The following is a 25882-nucleotide window of genomic DNA, read 5'->3' as shown; positions in this document are numbered from 1 at the left end:
CTTTCTTGGCAGAAGCTTTCAAAATAAATCTCATAGGTGCTGTTTCTTCGATCGCAGCGAGTTATCCCTGCAGGCATTGCGCTGCTGCTGCTTTCTCACTTACCTGAGCACAGGCCTCTTGTAAGCTCTTTGCCAATCATCCAGGGCTCTTTGCCTTGCTCCAATAAAGAGATCACCTGAGGCTTAGGAATGTGAAGTCCTGCTTACAAGAAAAGATATGGGACATTGTTATGCTGTGGGAAACAGAGCCTATCCCTCGATCACCAAGCAAGAGATGCCATGACAGGAACAGCCAAAGACGCAGATGAAGCTTCAGCCCCAGCCTGATGAAGCGGCCTGTTTCCCGCGCTTCCTTTTCAGCCCAGCTGAAACCATATGTGAACAAGGAGCAGGAATTCAGGTGGCAAAGTTGAAAAGCAGCTGAGAAATTCACTGAGGAAGAAGCAGACACTCCAGAGAAGGCTGAGTTGTTGGTACGGGCGCTCTTACCCACTGAAAGCAGGTTGCTGTAGTTCTCCAACATCACATCTCTGTACAAGTCCCTCTGAGCAGGGCCCAGGCACTCCCACTCCTCCTGAGAGAAGTCCAGGGACACGTCGCTGAACACCATCGATTTCTGAAACAATAAATGCATACCCTAGCTGTGTAATACAAAAAAATCCTCCTGAAACTTTGGTGCTTGTGCTGTGGGGTTCAGCGAATGAGCCATTGCTCTGATGTCAAGAACCAGTACCTCATTCAGAAACAGATGACACAGCCAAGCATGCTGGTGCCTGACATAAGCCAGCACCAGGGAGGCAGAGGCAAGAGCACTTTGCAGTTTGCGTTGTCAGCCTGGGTTATATAGTGAGATAAAGTCTCAAAACATCAGGACTAGGGAGTGGTCACTGGTAGAGTCCTGATTTCAACCCCCAGCATCAAGAAAAAAAAATCATTTCTTATTAATACAAATTATTTTTCTGCTGACCAAATGTTTTGATTTCTGATTTACAATCTCAACAGCTTATATACACTGATGAGACTGATTAGAACCATCCACTGTTATACTTGTTCTTATTTCTGAGATAAATAAAATGAATGATTCATATAGAAAGTCAGCATAACCAGGTGGTGGTGGCACACGACTTTAATCCCAGCACTCGGGAGGCAGAGGCAGGAGGATCTCTGTGAGTTCGAGGCCAGCCTGGTCTACAGGGCCAGTTCCAGGACAGCTAGGGCTGTTCCACAGAGAAACCCTGTCTTGAAAAACCAAAAATCAGCATGACCCACAGTTCCCATTGGACCTCAACTAAACCTATTTTTAAATACCTAAGAGTCTCAAAGGTCTGTACCAGCCACTAATGACTCCATAGGCCCCATAAGCTAGGACATCTTTCAACACTTGGAAGTACCGACTCCATTTCCCACTTTCTCACTGCAGGATTTTGGCTTCTCCATGTGTCTTGCGAGCTAAGTGGCTCATTGCCACCTCATCTAGTCACAGACCAGGCAGGACAAGCTCATTCTATAATTCTACTTTCACTGCCCTCAGTACAGCATTTTCTGTCCATCACAGTGCCTGGAAAAAGGTCAAGACAAGACAATCAGTCATTTGCTGAATGAAAATATTAATGTTGTTTGAAAGTCAGAGGTACTGAATGGTGATGCAGGATTAGCATGAGAGTCAAGAGGGACCAAGATCTGAGCAGTAATCCTTATCAGCCACAAATGTCAGCACCAGGAAAGCAAGTGCAGCCTCCTGATTGGCTGGGGTTACAGGTATTCACAGCTCTGCACCTATCTCACATGAGGAAGAATGGAATGTCAAGGAGTAAGACCATCATTCCTTCAGCATGGTGTGAAGTACTGCAGGATACCGCCAGTCTTCCTCCAGGCTGTTCTAGAGGCATGGGTGTTTCAGAATATTCCTTTACACTGTGTGAAGATGGGTCACTGTGACTGGGTTAATAAAGAGCTGAATGGCCAACAGCTAGGCATGAAGCGGTTAGGTGGGACTTCTGAGGCCAGAAAGGACTAGAGGGAGAAGAAAGGTGGAATCGCCAGCTGGATGCAGAGGGAGCAAGACATGCCATGTGATAACACGTAGATTAATAGAAATGGGTTAATTTCAGTTGTAAGAGCTAGCTAGAAACAAGCCTAAGCTAAAGTCAAGCTTTCATAATTAATAAGTCTTCGTGTCATTATTTGGGAGTTGGTGGTATAAAGGCTTGCTACACGGGGGAGGTTCTGAGAAAGTAAGGCCGGGCAAGGGAAGAAATACCCTAGAAACTATACCAGTCTTATAATGAATGCTTAAAGCAGTCAGATAATAACTACTTTCCTTGTTACAATTCTACTTAGTGGGAATATGGAACAAATACTACTTATACTGTTGCAGAATATTTGTTTATACTGTAAAGATGTGTCTGCCTAAGATGCCTTCTGATTGGTATAATAAATAGCTAGGCAGGAGAGAATTGGCGGGACTTGTGGGCAGAGAGAGAGAAACTGGGAGGAGAAATCTAGGCATGTGGATTTGTCAGTAAGACATGGAGAGGAAACAGAAGGTACAGCTTAGAGAGGTAATGCCACACGGCAGATGCAGATGAATAGAAATGGGTTAGGTTATAAGAGCTAGCTATTGCGAGCTATGCTAAGGCCAGGCTTTCATAATAATAAGTTTCCATGCTATTTGTGAGCTGGCAGCCCAAAGAAAAATCTGAGTACACTATACTTTATATGACATTGCATTTTATTTATTTTACTTGAGACAGGGTCTTAGTAGGTAGCTTGGTTGGCCTGGAACTTGTTACGTAGATCAGGCAGGCATTGAACTCACAGAGATCTGTCTGCCTCTGCATCCCAAGTACTAGGATTAAAGGCGTGTGCCATCTCCCCCAGCTATTTTTTTTATGAACTATTCCCTTTTCTCTAGGGAAGCTTCCTGTCTAGATGTGTACTTTCACCAACTGCAGCTGGAAGTACAGACTGATACAACCACTTTGGAAGGTCAGCATCAGTTCTAGTGGGACGTACAATAACCTACCGGCCTGCAATTTTACTACTAGGGATACACCTAAAAGAAGCACATAGCATATGTACACTGAAAGATACAAAATGCCCTGTTCATAATAAACTTACTTTGAAAACAACTCAGTAACGGACTAGGCTGTGCCCACCATGAAAGAATATTGTGATTTTTTTTTTTTTTTTTTTTTGTTGGGTCTTCTATGCACCACAGGCTGGCTTGGACTCACTATGTAGCTCAGGATGGCCCGAAATTCATACTCCTGTTGTCTCAGCCTCTTGAGTACTAAGATCACAGGTCCCACCTCATCTGACTTCTCACAATGAAATTTTAAAAGGAAAATAATAATGAACAACTCTCAACTAATACAGTAACATGGGTGAATTTCATGTACTTTTTTTTAAGACAAAGGGTCTCACTGCACAGTTCTCAATTAATAGACCATGGGCTAGCCTCAAACTTGCAGAAATTGGCCTGCCTCTCATCTAGCAAATATGAAATTTTTAAGGAAAGGCAAGACTTAAATTGTTAAGCTGAACTTGGCATGGTATCTCATACCTAGTGCTCAGGAAGCTAAAGCAAGAGTTTGACTTCAAGTCTGAAGTCAGCCTGGGCTTCACAGTGAGACCCTGTCTCAGAACTAAATACAACCAACAACACAAATGACTCAAAAATGGGGATTGAGTGACGGCCCAGTGGTTAAAGGGCTTCTTGCTCTTGCTGAGGACCCATGTTTGGTTTCCAGCTCCCATACAGTGGCTCACGACCTTCTCGAACTCCAGTCCCAGTGGATCCAACGCTCTGTTCTGGCCTCCAGAAGCACTGCACATATGTGGTGCTGCACACACACACATACATACATACATATATACACACATACATACATAAATACAAAACAATCATACACATAAAATAAAAATAGGTAATTTTTTTTAAGTATGGTGACTCACACATGTAATTTCAGTACTTGGGAAAGTGGAGGCAGGAGAATCAGAAGTATAAGAGAGTTTGAGACCAGCCTGTAGGGTAAAAGGGACAACTGGAGCAGGGAACCAACCACACTGAGCACCTTGACTCTGAACCCAGAGCCAGTGAAAGAAACATCTTTATCCCTAAACCCAGGACTAAAGACATGTGCCCTGACTCTGAAACCAATGCCAAAAAAACAAAACCAAACAAAAACAAAACAAAACAAACCCCACTTTGTCCATAGAATCAGAGCCAGTGAAAGACATATGCCCTGGTCCTAAGATTAGAGTCAAAAGGCTAAAAAGGACCAGCGAAAGAAACACAGTTTGGCCATGGAATCAGAGCCATCTATGCTCCTGAGCAGGGAAAACTAACCAATCCCTCTTCTCCCTGGGAAAACTCCGCCCCTAAGAAGCCCTGTATAAGCCTCTCTGCTGGTTGCATTAGAGGCGCCTTTTATCCCTCCCTGGCAGAGGCAGTCACTCTCCTGGGCTCCTCCTTCCCAAATAAATCTCTCTCTCAAAAGAGTATTGGGTGGCAATCTTCATTCGCTGGTGCAGAACAGAAGAATCTGGACGGGACATCCCTTAGGGGACTGAGCTAGCTGAAAAACCTTGCTGAGATGCTCCCTTGGGGGCCAGAGCAAAGTGGAGAACAAAACTTTGCTAGGAGCTCCATAAGCGCTGAGCAAGGCCTGACAGGAGACTGCTGCATTTCTGCACTGAGCAAGACCTGGCAGGAGACTGCTGCATTTCTGCAGGGGCTTCCCCTTTAGCAGAGTGTTAGCAAAAGAAGTCACATCTTGGGCTGGAGAAGAAGCTGATAGCTCTGCTCGGATGTTCCCTTAAGGGCACGGCTGTAGTGGCTCTCCAGAAAAGCAGGATTGCTATATCCTACAGGGAGACCATACCCAACCGAACCCCAGCTTCAGGTAGCCTGCTTCCCAATAAATTCGGGACACCTTTCCTGGAGGACCGAGCTGTCCCATTGCAGCTCCAGTTTCCAGAGCTGTCCTACTGTGGCTCCTCCCCTCCAGAGCTGTCCTACTGTAGCTCCGCCCCTCCAGAGCTGTCCTATCGCGGCTCCGCCCCCGCAAAGCTGTCCTCCTATTGCAGCTCCGCCCCCGCAGAGCTGTCCTATCGCGGCTCCGCCCCTCCAGAGCTGTCCTATCACGGCTCCGCCCCTCCAGCGCTGTTCTATTGTGGCTCCGCCCCTCCAGAGCTGTCCTATCGCGGCTCCGCACCTCCAGAGCTGTTCTATTGCGGCTCCACCCCTCCAGAGCTGTCCTAGTGAGGCTCCACCCCTGCAGAGCTGTCCTAGTGCGGCTCCGCCCCTGCAGAGCTGTCGTATCGCGGCTCCGCCCCCGCAGACCTGTCCTATTGTGGCTCTCAGTACAGCCTGGCTCCCAGGATATCTTTGCAGCTCCACAGTTGTAGCACATTCCCCTACACAGCCTGTCTCAAAAGACAAAACAAAGCAAACAACAACCAAACTTTTAGTGGAAATACATGCAACGGTCGGTGCTGTAAAGATCCCACCCTTGAAAATAACAGGAGAAGGAAACTGAGCAGAGGTTGTTTCCGTGCAGGGAAAATTTAACTCAGCTCTGTTTCCAAAATTCTTTGAAATAACCGTGTTTGAGATGTGTGTTTGGAAAGAAACAAAAACTTTACAAGTTATCTGTTTCCTAAATTAACATGTGACCATTACACAGAATGAGTCAGAGCAAACACGGGGCGTGTGTCCATGCAGAGTTTCCCACCATTTTCATGAATGGAAAATGTGAAGAACCAGGTTATTTTATGAGTCAGTGTTAAGCAAGACCATCCCAGAGAAAAGCAAAAGGGAAAGCCCAGTGCACCTTGTGTTTGGCTTGGTCCACAGCCATTTCTCTTTTCTCCACTGGGTACTTCCGGAAGGGCAGTGCTGGGGGAGAAAGAAGGAATCATGAGGTCCTAAGCCTTTTAATAAAAGGTCACCCTGGATGCATACCTGTCACCCTGGGAGAAGAAATCTAGGCTGTCGTGATATTCCTAGAGTCAGAAAAGGAATGAAGCCTATGTTGTCCGAGGCTGGAATTGGTCCTTATCTCACTGGGGTCTCAGAACAGAAAATTGGAGCCACTTGGTCAGTCAGAGACATCCCACACTTACAAACCCACGGCCGTAGTCACTTACCCACCACAGGGATCACATATAGCCTCACACCCATACCTAACTCAAACAACAGCCTACAACATATGGTCCAAGCCATAGTAACACGTCTACCCTGAGGATACAGCCACGTCCACACGGTTACAGAACCCTAAAATACAACACCACAGAAAGCCACGTGCTACAAATGGTCACAATAACACACCCATTGCAGAGTCACACAATAGTGACAATCCCCTCCAGTTCCCCTCATGAGAATTATACAAAATCACACAATTAGCAGAACACAACAGCCTCATGAGAGACACAGTCAGCCTGGCAACGGGACTCATCTTCCAACCATACTCACTATATCACATAAAGTTACATAATCACACTCAAACATCTGCAGTCACAAGCAACCAATGCACACGATACACACACACACACACACACACACACACACACACACATCTCCTCCTCAAGTTAACAGTCTGTCTTGCAGGCGTAATTACTAACTCTCTGATAGATCCCTCATAAACAAGTTATGCCGTTATACACCATCAGTCCAAACACACTGGGACGCAATCACACACACATACACACACACGGTCGCACAGTTATCAATCACACACAGCTCTGAGAATGCTCACTGAGAAACTTAAAAAATCACACCCGCGCACTCGCGGTGCCCTAGGGTCACTTCAGGTCACACTCACGCACAGCCAAGAGCTCACTACTGTTCACCCGGCTAGACTAATTCCCACCGGCCTGACAGCTCGGATACCAACTGGTATTTCCCTTCAGAAGCCAGGGCCGCACCTGCGGAGCCTCACAAGGGTCTAGGCCGCTCCCCGCGCACTTTTCCTTCCCCGGACAACGAGGGTCCCGCAGGCAAAAGAAGGGGCTGCTTTGAGTGCGCGGAAGTTTCTGGGAAATGTAGTCCGCGGTGGGACCTGGCGGGGAAAATGGCGCCTGCTCTCGGATTCCCGCCAGGGCACTGCCTGAGGCAGGCTGAGGGGCTCGCTCCGCACGTGCAATTGCCTGCGCAAGTTTCCTAGACACAGGCACAAGGTGGAACAGAAACTCTCACAACACGCAGGGCTGACATCCTGGACACAAGCCCCCTCCATGGTAAGGAGCCGACCTCGGGAAACCACTGCTTTCTGAGTAAGACAGTGGAGGCCAGGTTGGCGCCGGAAGTTGTGTGTCGTCGCACGTGTTTCTGGGAAATGTAGTCTAGGGACGGAAACTGCGTGGCACTAGTCTCCTGGAACAAAGTTGCTTCAGTATTTCTGAAAGACCACACCCAGTGTCGGGACGCTTGTGGGCGTTCGAACTCACGGAAGGAATGTTTAGGATGTCGATAGGTCTCCCATTTTGCCTTCCTCAGTATAGGGTTTATATGACTCATTTAAGTGGCATATAAAAAAAGACAAGGAATATTAGTTATTAAAAACTATCAGATTTAGGAAGAATTGTGAACGAGTAATTGCTCCTGAGTAGGTATGAGATTCTTTTACAGTTTAGTTTTTTTAAAGTTTTTTTCCTATTCAAATATTCAAATTTATTTGTTTGTTTGTTTAGAGTCTGGGTATCTCTCCAGACCGACTTGGAACTCACTATTGAAGAGTCCAAGAAATAAATAAATATGGATTCCAAAAATGAGGAATATATATATATATAGTTGCAAGTCTGGGAGAATGAGAACAGACCATCAGCAGCTTTTCCAGCAGATCAAGGATCATTCACTCACAGGGAGCTGTTTTCTCAGATGTTTGGGAAGCTTAGGTCATTTTACGACTGGCTGTTTCATTTACAAGACCAGAACGCCCCCCTATAAATTTAGAATGGTGTCCTGGCCAGTCCTGATAAACGACAGAGGTGAACTGAGCTAACCTTTAGGAGACAGAGATAAGGTGACCTTTGGGTCAGATACTGTCTCCGTTATGGACAACTGGCACCACAGCAGGGTATTAAATGGGATACATCTGGTCAAGAGATTAGCTGACCGGACTAAGATCTCAGACCTCCTTATCACAGCTGTCAAATTGATGAAGTATACCTTGCGAGAAAACCTGGGAACAGACAAATGGGACTGTCCCCAAGATGACCCAAGCCCCTACCAATAGAATTACTGTTACTAAGCCTCCCCCCCATGTAACCTGTAAACCTATAAAAGCTGAATAAAGAGTTGGATCGGTGTGATCAGTTGGCGAGACCTGCTGATTCACCCACAGACGCCTGTGAAATTAATAAAATAACCTCATGCTAATTGCATCTGTTGGTTTGGGTCATCGAGTTAAGGGGGAAATCGCCACCCTTGAAAACGAGGGTCTTTTCACTATGTAGGCTGGATTTGCAGTTCATCTTATCCATCTTTCCCTGTCTCAGATGTTTGGACTAAAGGTGAGCTTCACCCTGTAGTGAAAAAAAATGTTTTGTTTGTTTTTGTTTTTCGAGACCGGTTTTCTCTCTGTAGCAGCCCTGGCTGACCTGGAGCTAGCTCTGTAAACCAGGCTGACGTCCAACTCACAGAGATCCACCTGCCTCTGCCTCCAAGCGCTGGGATTAAGGGCTTGCGTCACCAGTATCCCATGAAAATATTCTTAAATTAGGAAATAGTGATCTGTGCGCAACTCTGTGAATACAGTAAAACAATTAAGTTGTGTGCCGCAAGAGCGTCTACAGGGAATTGAACCCGGGAACTCGTGTGGCGTGAGCCTTCTGATGTCTTATTAGTTACAGTTATGTTGGATTTTTAAAAGAAAATCAAGTCCACTGAGGTACAATTTAGATACAACAAAAGACACCAGTTGTATGGGCTTATTTTAAAACACACCTTTAAAAGGCTTCTTTCCCGCAGTAGGTGGGCTATGGAGGCCAGGCGAGGGCATCAGATCTTCAGGAACTGGACTTACAAAGGGTTGTGAGCAACCATGTAGGTGGTGGGACCTGAATTTAGGTCCTCTGCGAGAATAGAAAGTACTCTTGGTCACTAGCCCCCTCTCCTGCCAGGAATGCACTAATTTAAAAGTGAGCTGTTTGATGAGATTCAACATGAATATATGGCACCGTCGTCATATTTATGACCTAGACCTTGTTTGCTTGTTTTTTGTTTCTGTGTGGCTCTGGCTGTCTGGAACTTGCTCATGTATGTTCTGTCACCTGCCCGCTAGCCAATTCAGAAGAGTCTTTTGGTTTAAGAGGCGGGGTTTATATTGGGGGATGGACATTACCCAGTGAAGAGGCGGAGCGTGAAGTCTGTGGCCTTTTTGAGCTGTAAATGAGCAATGGTAGGGGTTGGTGGTGGGTTGCGGTTCGGCTCAGGTTCCCCTTTTGTTCTTTAATATTTGTATGTGGGATTTTAATAAACGATAAAGAAATGTCTAACACTTGTGGATCAGGTTGGCCCTGAACTCACAGAGATCCACCTGCCTCTGCCTCCCGAGTGCTGGGATTAAAGGTGTGCGCTACCATCACCTGACTCTGCCTAGATTATTTTATACATCAAGCCCCACCCTGATTTTCTGTGAGATTTTAAGTGAGGCATTCTTCATGAAGAGTTCCTTACAAATGAAATCACAAGTTGCTGGGTGGTGGTGGCACATGCCTTTAATCCCAGCACGCAGAAACTCAGACAGGCTGATCTCTGTGAGATCGAGGCCAGCCTGGTCCACACAGTGAGTTTGGAGTTCCAGAACATCCAGAGCTATATCGGGAGATCCTGTCTCAAATAAACAAGTGGAATTACATAGTAGGTATACTTTTTTACTTTGGTTTTGGCAAGATCTTTATGGGACTCAAATATACTCCTTTCTACCTAAGCATTTCTTTTCTTTGCTGAATGATATCCCGTTTAGGAATTCTGTGTCTGAGCTTGCATGTCCAGTCACACATTCATGGATGTTTCCTTTCTCTCCAGATTAGCTGATTTGAATAAAGCAGACAGACATCTGCTTGCAGTACTTTCTATAAGCATGTGCTTCCACTTATCTTAGGAGATATGTGGTAGTAGAGTCAGTGAATCCTATAAGCAAATATTGAATTTTGTAAGTAACTACCAGATACCAGCAATGTAAGTTTTATTTATTCCATGTACCATTAAAACTATTATCAGCCTTTTTTAAAAAAAGATTTGGTGTGTGTGTGTGTGCGTGTGTGTGTGTGTGTGTGAGAGAGAGAGAGAGAAAGAGAGAGAGAGAGAGAGAGAGAGAGAGAGAGAGAGAGAGAGAGAGAGAGAGAGAGAAATTCATACATTACTGCAGTGCCTGCAAAGGCCAAAAGGGGGAACCAGATCACCTAGAATTTATAGAAAGAATTGTGAGCTGCCTGTCATGACAACAGAGCTCTGGTCCTTGGTGTTACGGTTTTCGTCTCTTTAAGAGACAAGCCATGCCCACTCCCAGCGACCCCTTCTCTCCCGCTCCCTTCTCTGTCTCTCTCCTTTCTCTTCTCCTTCTGCCTCCCCTCTCTCCTCTAAGTAATAAATATCCAATTCTATTCTGTATGATGTGTCTGTCCACGTGTCTCCCAGCCACGCACCTGCCCAGCCGCTCGCCGTTGGGAAACTGCACCTTCTGGGGACTCAGTGTCGCCAGGACCAGCCCAGCACCAGCGACTCTCCTGGTCAGGGACCCGCTGCTCGGAGACCGGCAGCCATCTCTGCCTGGGACTGGCTGCTCTCAGATCCCGCTGCCTGCCTACTGCCGCCGGGCACCTTGCAGCATTTTTAAAAAATCATAAAACTTGGCAAAACCTGCATAAGTATTTGAGACTTGAGCCACCATCTCGGCTTCTCTGGTTAGTCTTTGAGTTTAATTACCTATTTAGAGAGCCATGGTATCGCATTAAGGCTTCGTTTACACAGAAAGGACATTGCTATCTACCAATTACTTTAGAATTTTGGTGCTTTTAGTCACATGGTGGCCATCTTAAGTTCTTTCCTCCCCCATCTCCCTACCTTCTACGTGTACCTCAGCCTGGCCTGGTGCCCCATCCTCCAAAGTCCTGAGACTTTAAGTGTGAGCCATCATCCCTTGCATTAAACTATTGAAGGACTCTAGCTAGCCTGGGCCTAGCAAACATGGCCCTGGCAGGCCTTGCCCTTCTCTCCCCCACCCCCTTCCCTCTGCCTTGCTAAAAACTGTTAGATTACAGTTCTAAAGCTAGCTACCAAGGTCTATTCCCTTATTTGACCACTTCCTCTTCCTGAGGCTGACAACCAAGGCCCAGCTATTGAAGTATTAAAATCCAGTAATCAAAAGCCTGTTTTGGCTTACCTAATTAGGATGCCCAATTAAAAGTAAACACCTCATCCTAACTCGAGGTTTCCCCTTTTACCTTTATAACACTATGTGCCACATCTGCCTCCCCTCTACCCAGAGGCAATCCTTTGTCCCTCTGTGACAAATACCCCGGCCCCTCCCTTGTTCCCACCTCCTTCTCCCTTGGTCTCTATCCCGTGTTTCTCTTAGTCTCTGCTCTCTGTCCATCTGGGGCAAATAAATCTCCTTTGTGCTGAGAACTTGGCCATGGGGGTCCTGGGCGGATACTTTTCCTTTCCGCTATTTTTTGTTATTGCTGCCTGCTACTTTACCCAAGGTGGTTAGATGGGGGACAACAGAAGAATGGGCTTCATGCCTGCACTCCACTGCATCCTTCAGGACACCGCCACTGATCCCCTCCGTTGTGGTATAGTCCACACTGACCCTAGCTTGTACCCTATTTCCCAATGTCGTTTGTCCCATTAAAGATTTTAACACTCTTCCAGTTGCTTGTGATACTGATTCTGACGCCTCCCTCAGTTGTTGGGGTTTCTCTCCAGAACAGATTACCATGTCAACCTTTTTCATGAATGATTTTTTTCTATAGAGCGGATTGTACCACCTTGCTTTCTCCCCTCATTCCCAGTGGTTTCTCCCTCGAGCCCACTCTTTTAAACGTTTTTGTCTTTTCTGGATCCCGTACCCTACAGTTTCTTCCAGCAGATGGCGCTGTATTCCGCGTGGCAACTAGGATTTTAAATATAACAGAACTCATGATCCCATGTCGAGTACTTTCTTCCTCTTGGATGATGCACAGACAAAGGTCACAGCACTCTATCTACCTGATAATTCTTTACCTCATTCTGTGAAATCGGCCTGGATAGCGAATCCTCTGCTGTACGGAATGGACAAGCTTCAAAGATGGCGGCCTACACAAATAAGCATCTGTGGGCGCGGCCATGTTCTCCGGGCCACTTAAGGAATCATATGCCGAGGCTCTTGAAGCTACACGTGTGTGTGTGTGTGTGTGTGTGTGTGTGTGTGTGTGTGTGTGTGTGTGTGTGCGTGCGCGCGCGCGTGCGTGCGTGCGTGCGCGCGAGCACGCCTTGGCTTTCTCTAGCTGCCCAGGTAACGCTGGGCGTGCGCATTAATAATAGCCCAGGAAGACATTTTTTTGGAAGGCCGGAAGTGGCCGTGGTCCCGGAAGGTGGTTTCTGGCCCGCGCTGCAGCTGTTGAGTATTTCTGTTGTTAATTCTGTTAATAACAAGAAGTCTTCGGGGATGATTCCGGTTGGTTTCAACTAAAATTTGTGGAGTCAGTAGTGTGCGTGGGTGTTAGGCGGTGGTGACCGCGGGGTTGATGGTTGTCCCTGGGGAGGATTTCTCCTGACAATAACGGGACTCTGAGTTTGGAGGTGGAAGGGTGGGCGGGTAACGGGGTGTGAGGGACGAGCGGGACTGTGCTGAGTGACCCGTGAGACCTTGGCGTCTGTTATGTTTGCTTTCTAGTCTGAAAGTTTAGCTCATTAATTTATAGCCTTCTTTAATGTAAAGGATCTGCAACCTTTGTGGAGTTTTCTTTATTATTGTTCAAATATAATTGGCTTTCTTTTTAAAATTTGTTTTCTTTGATCCAGGAGTCATTTTAAAGTGCAATTCCTGTTTCAAATAATGTCTCTGGGTCGAGTTGAAAAATACTTTATGGCCTGTGCCGTAGTCTCTTTTCATAAATGTCACATCTATTACATAAAAATAACTTGTTCGTTAATTAGTTGTATTGTGGTATAATAAGCATATATTTTAATATATCTATGACCTTACAGATTTTTTTTGCCTGCTTAGTTGTGGGGGAAGGTATATATTGCTATAAGTGTATTGTTACCAACACATGTATATTTTTACATAATACATTTACCTATTATTTGAAAATTCTCCATATGTATGCAGTGTGTTTTGATCTTACCAACCTTAACTGCCTCCCTCCACTTATGAGTATTTGCGGGGGAAGGGAATGTTCGAGGGGGGTTTCTTTGTGTAGCCCTAGCTGTCCTGGAACTCGCTCTGTAGACCAGGCTGGCCTTGAACTCACTGAGATCTGCCTGTCTCTGCCTCCAGAGTGCTGGGATTAAAGGCATGTGCCACTATGCCCAGTTAATTGTATTTTTAATAATAGGTATGACTAAATAGCTCAAGGGATATTATAACGATTTAAGTGTCCATCATCAATTTGTAAAAGAACTTATTTTCCCAAATGCCTTTCCTTTTTGCAAGTTTTCTATGGTTTGTCCAATTTTTACCCCTTGGGTTTTTAAAAGCAATTGCTAGATTTTTTTTAATTAGAAGCTATTAGTCTCTTGATGAAAATAGTATATGTTTTAATTTCAATTTTTGTGGTATCTTTTTTCTTTGTCTTTCTTTTTGGGGGTGGAGGTGTTGGGCCCAGAACTTCAAGCATTCTAGGCAAATGCTCTACCTCTGAGCTATAGCTTCCAAGCCCTTCTCTCTCTCTATCTCTCTCTCACACACTGTGTGTGTGTGTGTGTGTGTGTTAAAGCTATTTGTTTGTGTTCCGGGGCAGCACAGTCTTGCCATGTCACAAGTATAGAAGTCATGGGATCTGGTTCTCTCTTTCCACCACATGGACCCCTGGGATCACTTGAGCCATCAGGCTTGGTGGCAAGTTTCCTTACCATCTGAGTCATCTTGCTACCCCTTCCCCATTATGGCTATTTTATCATATGATGTGGTCTGCTCAGAAATGCGCACCATCTTTTATATCTTCCGTTTTCCTTGTCTGTGTGTGATGGATGAAAGCTTCTTCCTCCGTGCATAACCATCTTGGACTTTGCTCCAGATTCTGATACTAGAGCAAGACTGCGTGATAAGTCTGTGGGAATGTCATGGTGCTATTGAGAGTCTCTAGGAAAGGAATCTCGAGAGGTGCTACCATTATAAGAAATGGAAGATTAGATTAGTTAAAAGCAGGACTTCGTGATGCAGCTTCCATGAGGTTGTCATCCATGAAGGGGTGAGACTTTTAATATGATGTAGCTGTTTTGGGGTCACCATTGCTTTTTTCAGTAACCCTTCCCCTGTGCTGTGTAAGCGGGCCCCGTAAACTCATTGGTCTCACTAGTTTGGACTTAAGTGAAATTCTGTCTTCGGCTGTTGTTTCTCTAATCTGGGGTGAGCAGGCTGTAGCACGTGTTTCCCCGGTGGAACGGCACCGCTCACAGCCGATGGCACGGTGGTACGCAATACAGACTCCAGAAAACTTGCAATACTTTTAAGGCATCTGAAAGTACATATATTTAAATTTTCAGTTCTGCCTGAGTTTGTGCTCTGCACAGCGTGTGATGATGATTGATCTCCTTTGCTTTTTTCCGGGTGGTAGCCAGTTACAGCAGCGCCAATTCCAGAATCAATGTCTTGAGTACACTTGGTATGTGTTGTCTTTACATTTTGATGTCTATTTTTAGATGTTTGCCTTTATGTAGTGTGTGTCTGTGTGTTAGAGTAACTGAGCACATGCCATGGTGTGTGCGTGGAGGGGGAAGACAGATTGCACAGGCCAATTCTCTCCTTTCACCATGATGGTCTTGGGGATGGACCTTGGGTTGTCAGGTAGTAGGTTCTTTTTACCCTCTAAGATGTCTCCCGAGGCCCAGATTTTCTTAAATTTTCTACTCTCCCAGCGCTGGGTATTGAGTGTGGTCCCCATAGTACAACAGTTCAGGATCATTCTGGGTACTCGTCAGAAGCATGAATTCTTAAGTTCTTAGACCTGCAGGAGCAAAGCCTGGGGGTGTGACGCTGAGAAGTTTTAACTGTATTTTGACAGTTCCTCCAGACTAGTGGTTCTCAGCCTTCTTAACGCTGTGGCCTTTTAATACAATTCCTCGTGTTATGGTGACTCCCAACCATAAAATTATTTTTGTTGCTACTTCATAACTGTAATTTCACTACTATTAGAGATCATAATATAAATATCTGTTTTTCCCAGTGGCCTTAGGTAACCCCTATGAAAGGGTTTTTAACCCCAAGGGGTTGTGACCCACAGGTTGAGGAACACTGCTCTGTAGTTTCTAGTACCTTCAGATGCCCAAGATGTGTTTCAGTGGTAAACGGCTAAGGACTAAGGACTTGATCTTTCCAGGATTCTTGGTATCTCTGTGGGGCCTCCTTACAAGATCTTCCGCCAGACTTCAGATTACTTCGTCCACACATCTCTGACTGATTTCATAGAGAACCAGTAAGCTTCTGGTTGCTGAGAGAACAGGGTCGAGACCCAGGGTGACCATGTCAAGCAACTGTACTTCAACTCAGGAAGCTACATCTTTGGCACCAGGGGATCGTGGAAGCTTGTGTGAGGTCAGCAGGAGGAATCCTGGGGTGGGACTTCCTCCACAAAATAGTTGCCTCTGACTTGTTGCTAGAGTCTCAGAGGAAGAGCAGATAGGCCACAGGAGGCAACCAAACACTAAGGAAGCAAATTTTGATCTTTGTATCAAAAACTTAAGAAACACCTGGGCAAGTGTCCCCGGCTTCAGAGGCCGGAGGGTGGAGCTTGATGGAAGACTCTTGGGTTGGTTTGTTTTAATTTTTTTTAAGACAGAATCTCACTATGTAGCCCTGGCCGGCTTGGAACTTCCTGTGTAGACTAGGCTTACCTTGAACTCACAGAGATCCTCCTGATTCTGCCTCCCAAGTTCTGGGATTAAAGGTATGTGCCTCCACTGCCCAGCTTTTAGTTTTTTTTTAATATTCATTTGTATAGCACTTGATGTTTGTCTTTTCCATTAGTGTTGAATGTCTTATCCCTCTGGTGATACAGTGATAGTTTGTTAGGAATGATTCAATTCTTTAGAATAGGCAATGTCTATTAGTTCAGATATGGGGAACTAAAAGCAACACTAAAAATTCCTGTGTTGAAAGGCTCTCAGGGGAAAGATGAACGGCGGCTCGCCCGCCTCATTCTCTGCATGCCCCCGTCACCGAGTGTAGATGGCCAGTTTACATTGTCTGCCATGGGTTATTCACTTCATTATATACCTGAAAACAACTACTTTTTCCTTCTGATTTCAAAAATAGTAGTTAGTGTGCTGGACACACACTGCAGTTTGTTTTTAAATGTTTGGTAAATACAGAGCATCTTGTGAATAGCATTCTTCCCTAGGGAAAAAATGTCTTCTTTTTCTGATCTCTAAGAAATAGTAGGATTTCATTTCAGGCTTTGACCACAAATAGCAAGTCTCAGCTGAATATTAAAGACATTTCTGTTCTGTTGTACAGTTTCAGTTTTGGATATCTCAGTCATTTGTATGTCAGACAGGGAGCCAGGACTGACTGCTATGCCAGGATTAAGAAGTAACAGTCATCTCTATCGGTGGGAATAAGAGGATGGTTATTGCTTTGCAATTGAATAGTCTTATATCTGTCTGTGCTTAGGCGTAATTAAAGAATGGTCTTTCAAGTGTTTATCTAAATATTCTTTATCCATAAAAACTTGGGAGTCAGATATCAGGGCAAGAAACTGATTGATCACAGAAATAACAGAGAAGCAATCAGTGACCTCCACTCTCTCCACTGAGCCTTTCTCTCATCCCCTCCTTACTATTTCCTGTGTCTCTCTATATATCCTCAGTCCTCCAAAAGCTCTATGGCTAATTTTGGTTAGCTACTAGCTCTGCCATCTGATTCAAAATAAACTGTATTGGCAGTCTCGGGAGTGTCAGAGTGTGATCAAAATATTCCACAACATGTTTTGGTTTTGTCTTCTGTAGGTGGAGTTTCCCTGTCCTGCAGCTGTACTCAAACACACTGTTCAGCTATTGGCCAGTCAGCTTGTTTACTAAACCAATCATAGCGACATATATAAGCAACCTAGTGACACACAGTGTAAAGGAATGTTCCATAGCAGTCTTCTGTCCCAGTGGCCAGACAGTGAGTCTTCTTTAGTGTTGACTCCCTGTGAGGGTGTGTGTGTGTGTGTGTGTGTGTGTGTGTGTGTGTGTGTGTGTAACAGCACGAAGAGTACCATGATCTAGATAATCCTATCAATCCAGTTCCTAGCAACACTGAAGCCCAATGATAGTTCCAGGCCTGTCTGTCAGCAACTGCTTTTCTTATTTAAAAATAAAGGAGTGGGAGAAAATTGGCTCAGAAATAAGAATCACAAGAAACCTACAAGCTCAGTAAAGGCATTGGTGGTACATGCCTTTAATCCCAATACTTAGGAGGCAGAGGCAGGCAGATTTCTGTGAGTTCGAAGCTAGCCTGGTGTACAGAGTGAGTTCCAGGACAGCCAGGACTACACAGAGAAACCCTGTCTAGAAAGAAAGGAAGGAGTCTATACAGCTGCATATTTAGGAATTGGAATTTAAGATGACAGCCACCTAAAATGATGATGGATGAATCTTACTGATAGTATTCAAAGAATTACAGTATTTATTTCCCAATAAATAAAAATGAACAAAGATCACCACTGACCCATCTGTCTGGGGCCCACTGTCCTCCAGATAGCTCTGTTATATTCTACCTATGGCAGCAAACCACTGTAAAACCTTCCAGTCTGCCCCTCCAATTTGCCTGCCACACCCTGTCCTTCAAGGGCTGAGCTCAGACCCTAGAACAAGCTATACCCAGCAAGGTGGTGCAGTATGACTTCTGCATGAACTACAAGGGGCAAGACACAGTGTCAGCTCTTTGTTTGGAGAGAATAACCATGTAGTCTCCAAGCAAAGCCCTCCCTGTGCTTAGACCTGTGAGGCCTGCAGGGAACCGGAGGATTGAAGATGTAGATTTCTGCCCTAGTTTCATTTCCTATTTCTATGGCTAAAAAAGAAAAAAGAAACCTCACAAAAACAACATAATAGATGAAGGGTTTACTTGGCTCACAGTTCCAGGCTACAGTCATGGGATGTCACAGTGGCACGAACTCCACACAGCTGGGCAAAGAGGATGAATGCATGCATGCTTGTGCTCAGCCCCCTCAGCTCTGCCCCCACTTGTGCAGCTCAGGATCTCCTACCTAGAAAATGGTGTAGACCCCAGTGGGCTTTCCATACCGATTGACATATCAAGACACTCTCCCATAGGCCCCTGTGGTCTAGACAGCCCCTCACTGATACTCTCTTCCTATGATTCTAAATTGTGCCCAGTTGACAAAATGAACCATTATAGTGCCCAGGGTAGTGATGGCTGCTGAGCTCCTCGCACCCTCCGAGTCCTGAGCTGACTGCTACCAAAGTCTGGGAGGGTGGCAACAAGGCATTGCCTTTTGTTCTTTCGTGTGGCCGTCCTGGTTTTCTGTCCTCTGGTGTCCCCAGGAATCTTCTTTGCTTATCTCCATCAAGAGGATTTTTTTGTTGTTTTGGCTGAGATGAGTGTTAGTGTTTCTCCTTGGCCGTCTTTCTGGCATTAGCTCTCCAGGGAATTTTACAAATGAGCAAAAGACAAAAACAAAATCTATATTCCTTATTTCTAACTATGTTTTTCCACCCACCCCTGAGTCTGTTTATACTGAACAGGAATTTGCTCTTACAGAGATCAGTGTCCTTCATGGATGTGTCTATAGATTTCAGCAGAGACGAATGGCAGCACCTAGACCCCGGTCAGAGAAGCCTCTACAGGGATGTGATGCAGGAGACCTACAGTCACCTACGCTCAGTAGGTAAGCAGAGTCCCCTTGTCTGTAACCAAGTCTCCCTGAGCGTATTCTATTCTCAATTGGACGCCGCTGTGAAGTATCTTCAATATGTCATGGTTTTTGTCTGTATTTGCCTAGGGTTCTTTTAAGATTATTTTCTTTATTTCACATGCATGAAAATGTAGTACCTTTGGCTGCCAGAAGAGGGCATCACATTCACTGGAACTGGATTTACAGGCAGTTGTGAGGGCCCAGTGTGGCTGCTATTGAACCAAGTCAAGTCAAGAACAAGTGCTCATAATTGCTGAGTGTCTCCCCAGCCCTGCAACCAGGGTTCTCTTTCTCCTTTGTGCACTCTCAAGATGGCTCTGTTCATAGAGATCTGTGGCTACTTAAGAACAAACTCTCATTACACACTAAGACCCAACGGATCGGACTCTGAAACATGAGTAGGTGGACCCCGTTCTTTATTGTTTTCTGTGAGCGGGATATCAGGCTCCCAAGACAGAGGTTTCCATGCTGGAGCAAGGAAAGGAGACATGGGCATTGCAAAATGAGAGCCATGTCAGCCCTGTGTAGGTGAGTGAGCGTCATCTGTTTCGGTGGGAGGCAAGGGATCCTCAGAAGACAAGAAAACCTCAGCCATCTTGAGCAGGATTGACACCTTAGAAATGCTGTTAAGGTGACTTCTGGGGAAAGCTCTACATTTTCTTGTATTGCTTGATTGAGGACCCTTAACATTGACTTCTCAAGTCACTGAATGCTTCTGCTCGAGTGAACTTTGTTATTTTTCTGTCTTCTTAACATTATAGATTCTAGAGTGTGTGCTAATCTACCTCATTCTTTTTTTCTTTATTCTTTTTTTCTTTTTTCTTTTTTTTTTTTTTTTTTTTTTTTTTGGTTTTTCGAGACAGGGTTTCTCTGCAGCTTTAGAGCCTGTCCTGGAACTAGCTCTTGTAGACCAGGATGGTCTCGAACTCACAGAGATCCGCCTGCCTCTGCCTCCCGAGTGCTGGGATTAAAGGCGTGCGCCACCACCGCCCGGCCTTTCTTTTATTTTTTTAATTGACTTTTTTCTCACACCTTTCCCATGGCCTTAGTCTTTATTTATATACACAGGTATTTATGAATCTTTCTTTCATAATTACTTTGTGATATACATACTTATACTCCTATACATCCCATTTTCTTCTTTCCCCGTGACATGCTTCAGAACCATATCTCCACCCCAGCTCCTCCTGCTTTTTTTGTGGCTACTACATGAGATTTCTCATTGCTTCCCAGCTTACTTTGCCTTTCCTCTAGCTTAGGATTTGGGAATCCTTGTCACTAAACCTATGAAGTATCTGTCTGCTGTGTTTGACACTATTAATCACCAAGCTTCATCTTAATGCTGCCTTAGTGAGTCCACATTTGACCAAGTCTTTCTTCCTGGTTACTTGATTTTTCTGTTGTTGGTGCTGTTTTTTTGTTTTTTGTTTTTGTTTTGTTTTGTTTGAGACAAGGTTTCTCTGTAGCTTTGGAGCCTGTCCTGGAAACTAACTCTTGTAGACCAGGCTGGCCTCGAACTCACAGATATCTGCGTGCCTCTGCCTCCCGAGTGCTGGAATTAAAGGCGTGCGCCACCACCGCCAGGCATTGCTGCCGTTTTGTTACTGTACTTTACTGATGAGGCCTGCATTTAATTATAATCTTCTGTTAGACTTACAATATGGGGTTTGTATACCCTTTTCTCTCTTTTGCTCACATCCTCCTCCCTCTATATGATGGAAACATTTAAAAATCATCCATGTTATGAGGTCTAAAATAAATTTGAGCTATTTAACTGTATAGACATGCCAGTTTGCTCTGTGTACCTTGTTCTTTGCTTTATTTTGTTCACATCTGCTTGTGCATCTACCTAGTTATTTCCTCTGACACATTGTGTACCTGGATGTTTCCTGTCCACCACTGCCTTTTTCATCAAATTATTACCCTTCGTGTCTCTGTGCTCATCTGGGTCAGCCATTTGTACCACGCCATGTAGCCTCTGCAAGCTGTAGCCGGTTCTAGCTGGACTGCAAACTAAAATAGCATGTTTCACATTGAGCAAGAAGATAGTTTTACATGATGCTTTCTCATATTTCATTCCAGAAGAATTGCAGCAAATTGGTGGCCAGAAAGAGACCTGTCAGCAAATAGAAAATAAATCGGCAAGTGATGTTATCTTCATCAAGAAGACACTGGATACAAAGAGTCATTGTGGATCTAAGGTCATTAGAAAAATAATTCATGTGAACCCGTACATTGTTCTGCCTCCCAAAAGACCCCATCAGTGTGACTCACTTGGGGATGATCTGAAGCATAATTTAGAATTACAGAGTCATAATGAAAATAACGGGCCAAAGAGAACTAAAAAGATTACTGAATATGATAAAATTTCATCTTATACCAATGCTGACCATACTTTAACAGGAAAGAAATTATGGGACCAAAATCAATGTGGAAAAGCCCTCAATTATGAACAAGTACCTTATCAATATCAGAAAATTTATATTGGAGAGAATTCATATGAATGTGCTGAATTTGGAAAGCTCTCCACCCAGAAGTCACAGTTCAAAGTACATGTGAAATCTCATACAGGAGAAAAACTTTATGTATGTGTTGAATGTGGGAAGGCATTCTCACAGAAGCCAGAATTCATTACACATCAGAAAACCCATACTAGAGAAAAACCCTATAAATGCAATGACTGTGGAAAGTCCTTTTTCCAAGTCTCTTCTCTCTTCAGACATAAGAGGTTTCACACTGGAGAAAAGCTCTATGAATGCAGTGAGTGTGGGAAAGGCTTCTCCTACAACTCAGACCTCATTATTCATCAGAAAATCCACACAGGAGAGAGACATCATGCGTGCACTGAGTGTGGCAAAGCCTTCACTCAGAAGTCCACACTCAAGATGCACCAGAAGATCCACACAGGAGAGAGATCCTACATATGTATCGAGTGTGGACAGGCTTTCGTCCAGAAGACACACTTGGCTGCACACCGAAGAATTCACACTGGAGAGAAGCCATTTGAGTGCAGTTACTGTGGAAGGTCCTTCATTTCCAAGTCACAGCTCCAGGTCCACCAGCGAATTCACACAAGAGTGAGGCCCTGTCTGTCTGCTGAGTATGGGGAAATCTTAAGCGGTAGTTCCAACCTCATTGCACATAAAAAAGCTCAAGTAAGAGAGAAATCTTCCATCTGCACGGAATGTGGGAAGGCCTTTACCTATAAGTCAGAATTAATCATTCACCAGAGAATTCACACCGGAGAGAAACCTTATCAGTGTAGTGACTGTGGAAAAGCCTTCACCCAGAAGTCAGCTCTCACAGTGCACCGAAGAATCCATACAGGAGAAAAATCATATGTGTGCATGAAATGTGGGCTGGCTTTCATCCAAAAGGCACACTTGGTTGCACACCAGATAATTCATACTGGAGAAAAACCTTATAAATGTGGTCATTGTGGAAAACTCTTTACGTCCAGGTCCCAACTCCATGTACACAAACGAATTCACACAGGGGAAAAACCATACATGTGCAGTAAATGTGGGAAAGCATTCACTAACAGGTCAAATCTCATCACACATCAGAAAACACATACAGGAGAAAAATCCTATGTGTGTTCAAAATGTGGAAAGGCCTTCACTCAGAGGTCAGACCTGATGACACACCAGAGAATTCATACCGGAGAGAAACCATATGTCTGCAGTACCTGTGGGAAAGCCTTTACTCAGAAATCACACCTCAATATACACCAGAAAATTCATACTGGAGAGAGACAGTATGAATGCCACGAATGTGGAAAAGCCTTCAATCAGAAATCAATACTGATTGTGCATCAGAAAATTCATACAGGGGAGAAACCCTACATATGTACTGAATGTGGGAGAGCTTTCATCCGAAAGTCAAACTTCATCACCCACCAAAGAATTCATACTGGAGAGAAACCTTACGAATGCAATGACTGTGGGAAGTCCTTTACTTCTAAATCTCAGCTCCTGGTGCACCAGCCAATCCACACAGGGGAGAAACCTTATGTGTGTGCCGAATGTGGGAAAGCCTTTAGTGGCAGGTCAAATCTCAGTAAGCACCAAAAAACTCACACAGGGGAGAAACCGTACGTCTGTTCGGAATGTGGGAAGACCTTCAGACAGAAGTCAGAGTTGATTACACATCATAGAATTCATACTGGAGAGAAGCCTTATGAGTGTAGTGACTGTGGGAAATCTTTCACTAAGAAATCACAGCTTCAAGTACATCAGCGCATTCATACAGGAGAGAAGCCTTACGTGTGTTCTGAATGTGGGAAGGCCTTCACTGATAGGTCCAACTTAAATAAACACCAAACAACACACAGTGGAGATAAACCTTATAAGTGTGTAATCTGTGGAAAAGGCTTTGTTCAGAAGTCGGTGCTCAGTGTGCATCAGAGTATTCACACTTAAACATTATGAGGAAAAACTCACTGAGGTCTTACTGTAATCATTGTTTCTGTGAAATGGGATACTATGTATATTATTGTAAATAAAAATGCCCATGTGTCAGTGCTACACATTACTGCTCAGAAAAGGACCCCAGAGAAGGTACCTAAAGGGATTATGGAGAAGGACCTTTCTACATGCCAAGAAGAAACTGCATCCATTTGATACAATAGAAACTTTCTCATGAAAAATTCAGTGGCACACAATTACCAAGTTCTTCCCAAGGATGACTGTTAACTCATGTTAATGAGAATACTGTTGGTGGGATAGGTATAGTGCCCACTAATTGAATGAAAAAACCATGTAATATACATGATGGTGATAGTCTTTTTTTTCTGTCAGTTATTTGTTGCAAACATTAACAGACCTGTGGGTGTGTTTACATTCTTGGTGGAGTCTAACATATCTATACATACCCAGTACTTCTGCTGAGAGACATATACTACAGGACAGGGCATGGCATTTCATGTCTGTAATTCCAGCCTTTTGGAAGGGCAGAGGCAGGAGGGTCACCATGACTTCAAGGCTAGTCTAAGCTACAGGGTAAGACCCTATCTCAAAAATGAGAAAGACCACAATAAAAACATATACTAACAAAAACTTCAGAGTGTAAGTGGATTCTCATTGTCATTTATACCAGGACCTGTAACCCACTTCCTAAGGTACCAGTTGTCAGTGTTACAGCTCTGGAGGGAAGGATTATTCTGGCCATCAAAAGCCAGGCTATACCTACAGCTCAAAAGGGAAAGGTATCCTGGCTGTTAGAAGCCAGACTATACCTGTAAATGTTACAGCTCTGAAGGGAAAGATATCCTGGCCTTCAGAAGCCAGGCTATACCTCTAAGTGTTATAACTGAAGAGAAATGTATCCTGGTTATCGGAAGAAGTATCTATAACTCTGAAGGGAAAGGTATCCTGGCCGTTGGAAGCATTGTTCTGATAGTTTCCGCATAGGAATGTAGCAGTTCTGCTCCTCTCTGGGAGAGCGGTTAGTTGTCTGCTCCACTCTGCTAAGGGAGTTTCCCCACAGAATGTAGCAGTTCTGCTCCTGTTCTTGCAAAAGTTGTTACTTCCGCTCCACTCTACTCCAGAGAAAGAAGGTCATCCCTTAAACCTCTTTGAGAAGATTTATTGGGAGAGCAAAATCCAGAAGTTTGGCTGCCTCTGCTGGGGTGGAAAAGGGCAACTCCCAACTGAATAGATATAGGGCTTATTTAGGGCTTCTTAGGGGTGGAGTTTTTTAGGGTGGGAATTGGTCGGATTTCAGTCCCTGAGCTTGACAACCTCAGAGATTGGCTGGTTTTGTGCTCAGGGATTGGTTGGTTTTGTGCTGAGTTGGTCAGGGCAGAGTATGTTTCTTTGGCTCTGGTTTCATGGCCAAAGTGTGTTTCTTTTGCTGGCTCTGATTTCAGGGCCAGTTAATTGGCTCTGGTCTCAGGATCAGGGTGTATTTCTTTGGTTCTGGTTTCAGGGTTAGGGTGTGGTTTTTTTTGGCTGACCTTTGCACCCTACACCAGTAATATCACCAATAATTACTTTCTGTTGACTGGGTGGTGGTGGCGCATGCCTTTAATCCCTGCACTTGGGAGGCAGAGGCAGGCAGATCTCTGTGGGTTCGAGGCCAGCCTGGTGTACAAGAGCTAGTTCCAGGACAGGCTACAAGGCTCCAAAAGCTACAGAGAAACCCTGTCTCCAAAAACTAAAAAACCCAAAAACTTAAAAAAAAAATGTTCTCAGGGCCCTGAAGGCTAGAATATTGGCCAGAGGCAATGAGGAAATTTAGAAGTATATGATTTATTGACAAGCTGAAAAGACAGCAATCCCATTGTTTGGATTGGCCCATATCAGGTTTTAGCAAGTCCAGGACTTATGGTTATTTGGAGAAGTTTATCAGCAATTGATGCTAGAGTGTGTTTGTCAGCCAAATGGAAACCTGTTAAGACATATACAAACTGGGAACAGAAGTTAAAATGTATGAACTCATCTGAAACTTATAGTCTCAGTAATTGAGGATGGGGAAGGGTCCTAAGACCAGGAGAGAGAAAATACCATAATCCTTTTAACTTGTGAGAAGTGAAGTAAAACATTCCACAGCATTCTTCCACAATAATCCCTGAGCCTTAAAAGGACAGGGTGTGATACGCATGTTCCATTTGAGGATGAGAATTCTGCCCTTTTTTGTCCTTTTTGCTCTGTGCTTTGGCCAGTTGTGGATGTTTGTATTAATCACATATACAGCAAACAGAAACTTCTCTGATGAGCATTAAGAGATGCCTTATCTATTGCTGTGGGACAATGGTTTTACCAGGTAAACATTTGTTTCTTGTACTTGTTTAATAAAACACTGATTG

General features: G+C 44.5%; 2 protein-coding genes across 7 annotated transcripts in view; one reads left to right on the top strand and one right to left on the bottom strand.

The window, feature by feature from the left end:
- Positions 1 to 12251, bottom strand: part of LOC119821596 (zinc finger protein 383) — a 16064-nt gene extending 3813 nt beyond the window's left edge. The window contains exons 1-4 of one of the 3 annotated variants that reach the window (XM_038340724.1): positions 12233 to 12251; positions 5838 to 5902; positions 490 to 616; positions 104 to 202 (exon numbers count right to left, since the gene is read on the bottom strand). In XM_038340724.1, the coding sequence (XP_038196652.1) occupies positions 104 to 202; positions 490 to 616; positions 5838 to 5864 (253 nt within the window). In that variant the 5' untranslated portion in view covers positions 5865 to 5902; positions 12233 to 12251. Of the gene's footprint in view, positions 1 to 103; positions 203 to 489; positions 617 to 5837; positions 5903 to 6930; positions 7296 to 12232 lie in introns of those variants that run through there. The other 2 variants (XM_038340723.1, XM_038340725.1) reach the window with 2 other exon arrangements.
- Znf585a (zinc finger protein 585A) lies at positions 7076 to 25882 on the top strand. Of its 4 annotated transcripts, none has more exons than XM_038340691.1 (5): positions 7076 to 7242; positions 7696 to 7727; positions 8450 to 8517; positions 18921 to 19047; positions 21157 to 25882. In XM_038340691.1, the coding sequence occupies exons 3-5, from the start codon at positions 8503 to 8505 to the stop codon at positions 23493 to 23495; spliced, it is 2481 nt and encodes an 826-aa protein (XP_038196619.1). In that variant the 5' UTR covers positions 7076 to 7242; positions 7696 to 7727; positions 8450 to 8502; the 3' UTR covers positions 23496 to 25882. The 4 variants fall into 4 exon arrangements, with proteins under 4 accessions (XP_038196619.1, XP_038196620.1, XP_038196618.1 ...); XM_038340692.1 differs by lacking the exon at positions 7076 to 7242 and adding an exon at positions 7431 to 7614; XM_038340690.1 differs by lacking the exons at positions 7076 to 7242; positions 7696 to 7727; positions 8450 to 8517 and adding exons at positions 12564 to 12665; positions 15532 to 15746.

This window comes from Arvicola amphibius, chromosome 8 (genome assembly GCF_903992535.2).
Source record: "Arvicola amphibius chromosome 8, mArvAmp1.2, whole genome shotgun sequence".
Taxonomy (NCBI): domain Eukaryota; kingdom Metazoa; phylum Chordata; class Mammalia; order Rodentia; family Cricetidae; genus Arvicola; species Arvicola amphibius.
This window is presented reverse-complemented; position numbering and strand designations above follow the sequence as displayed.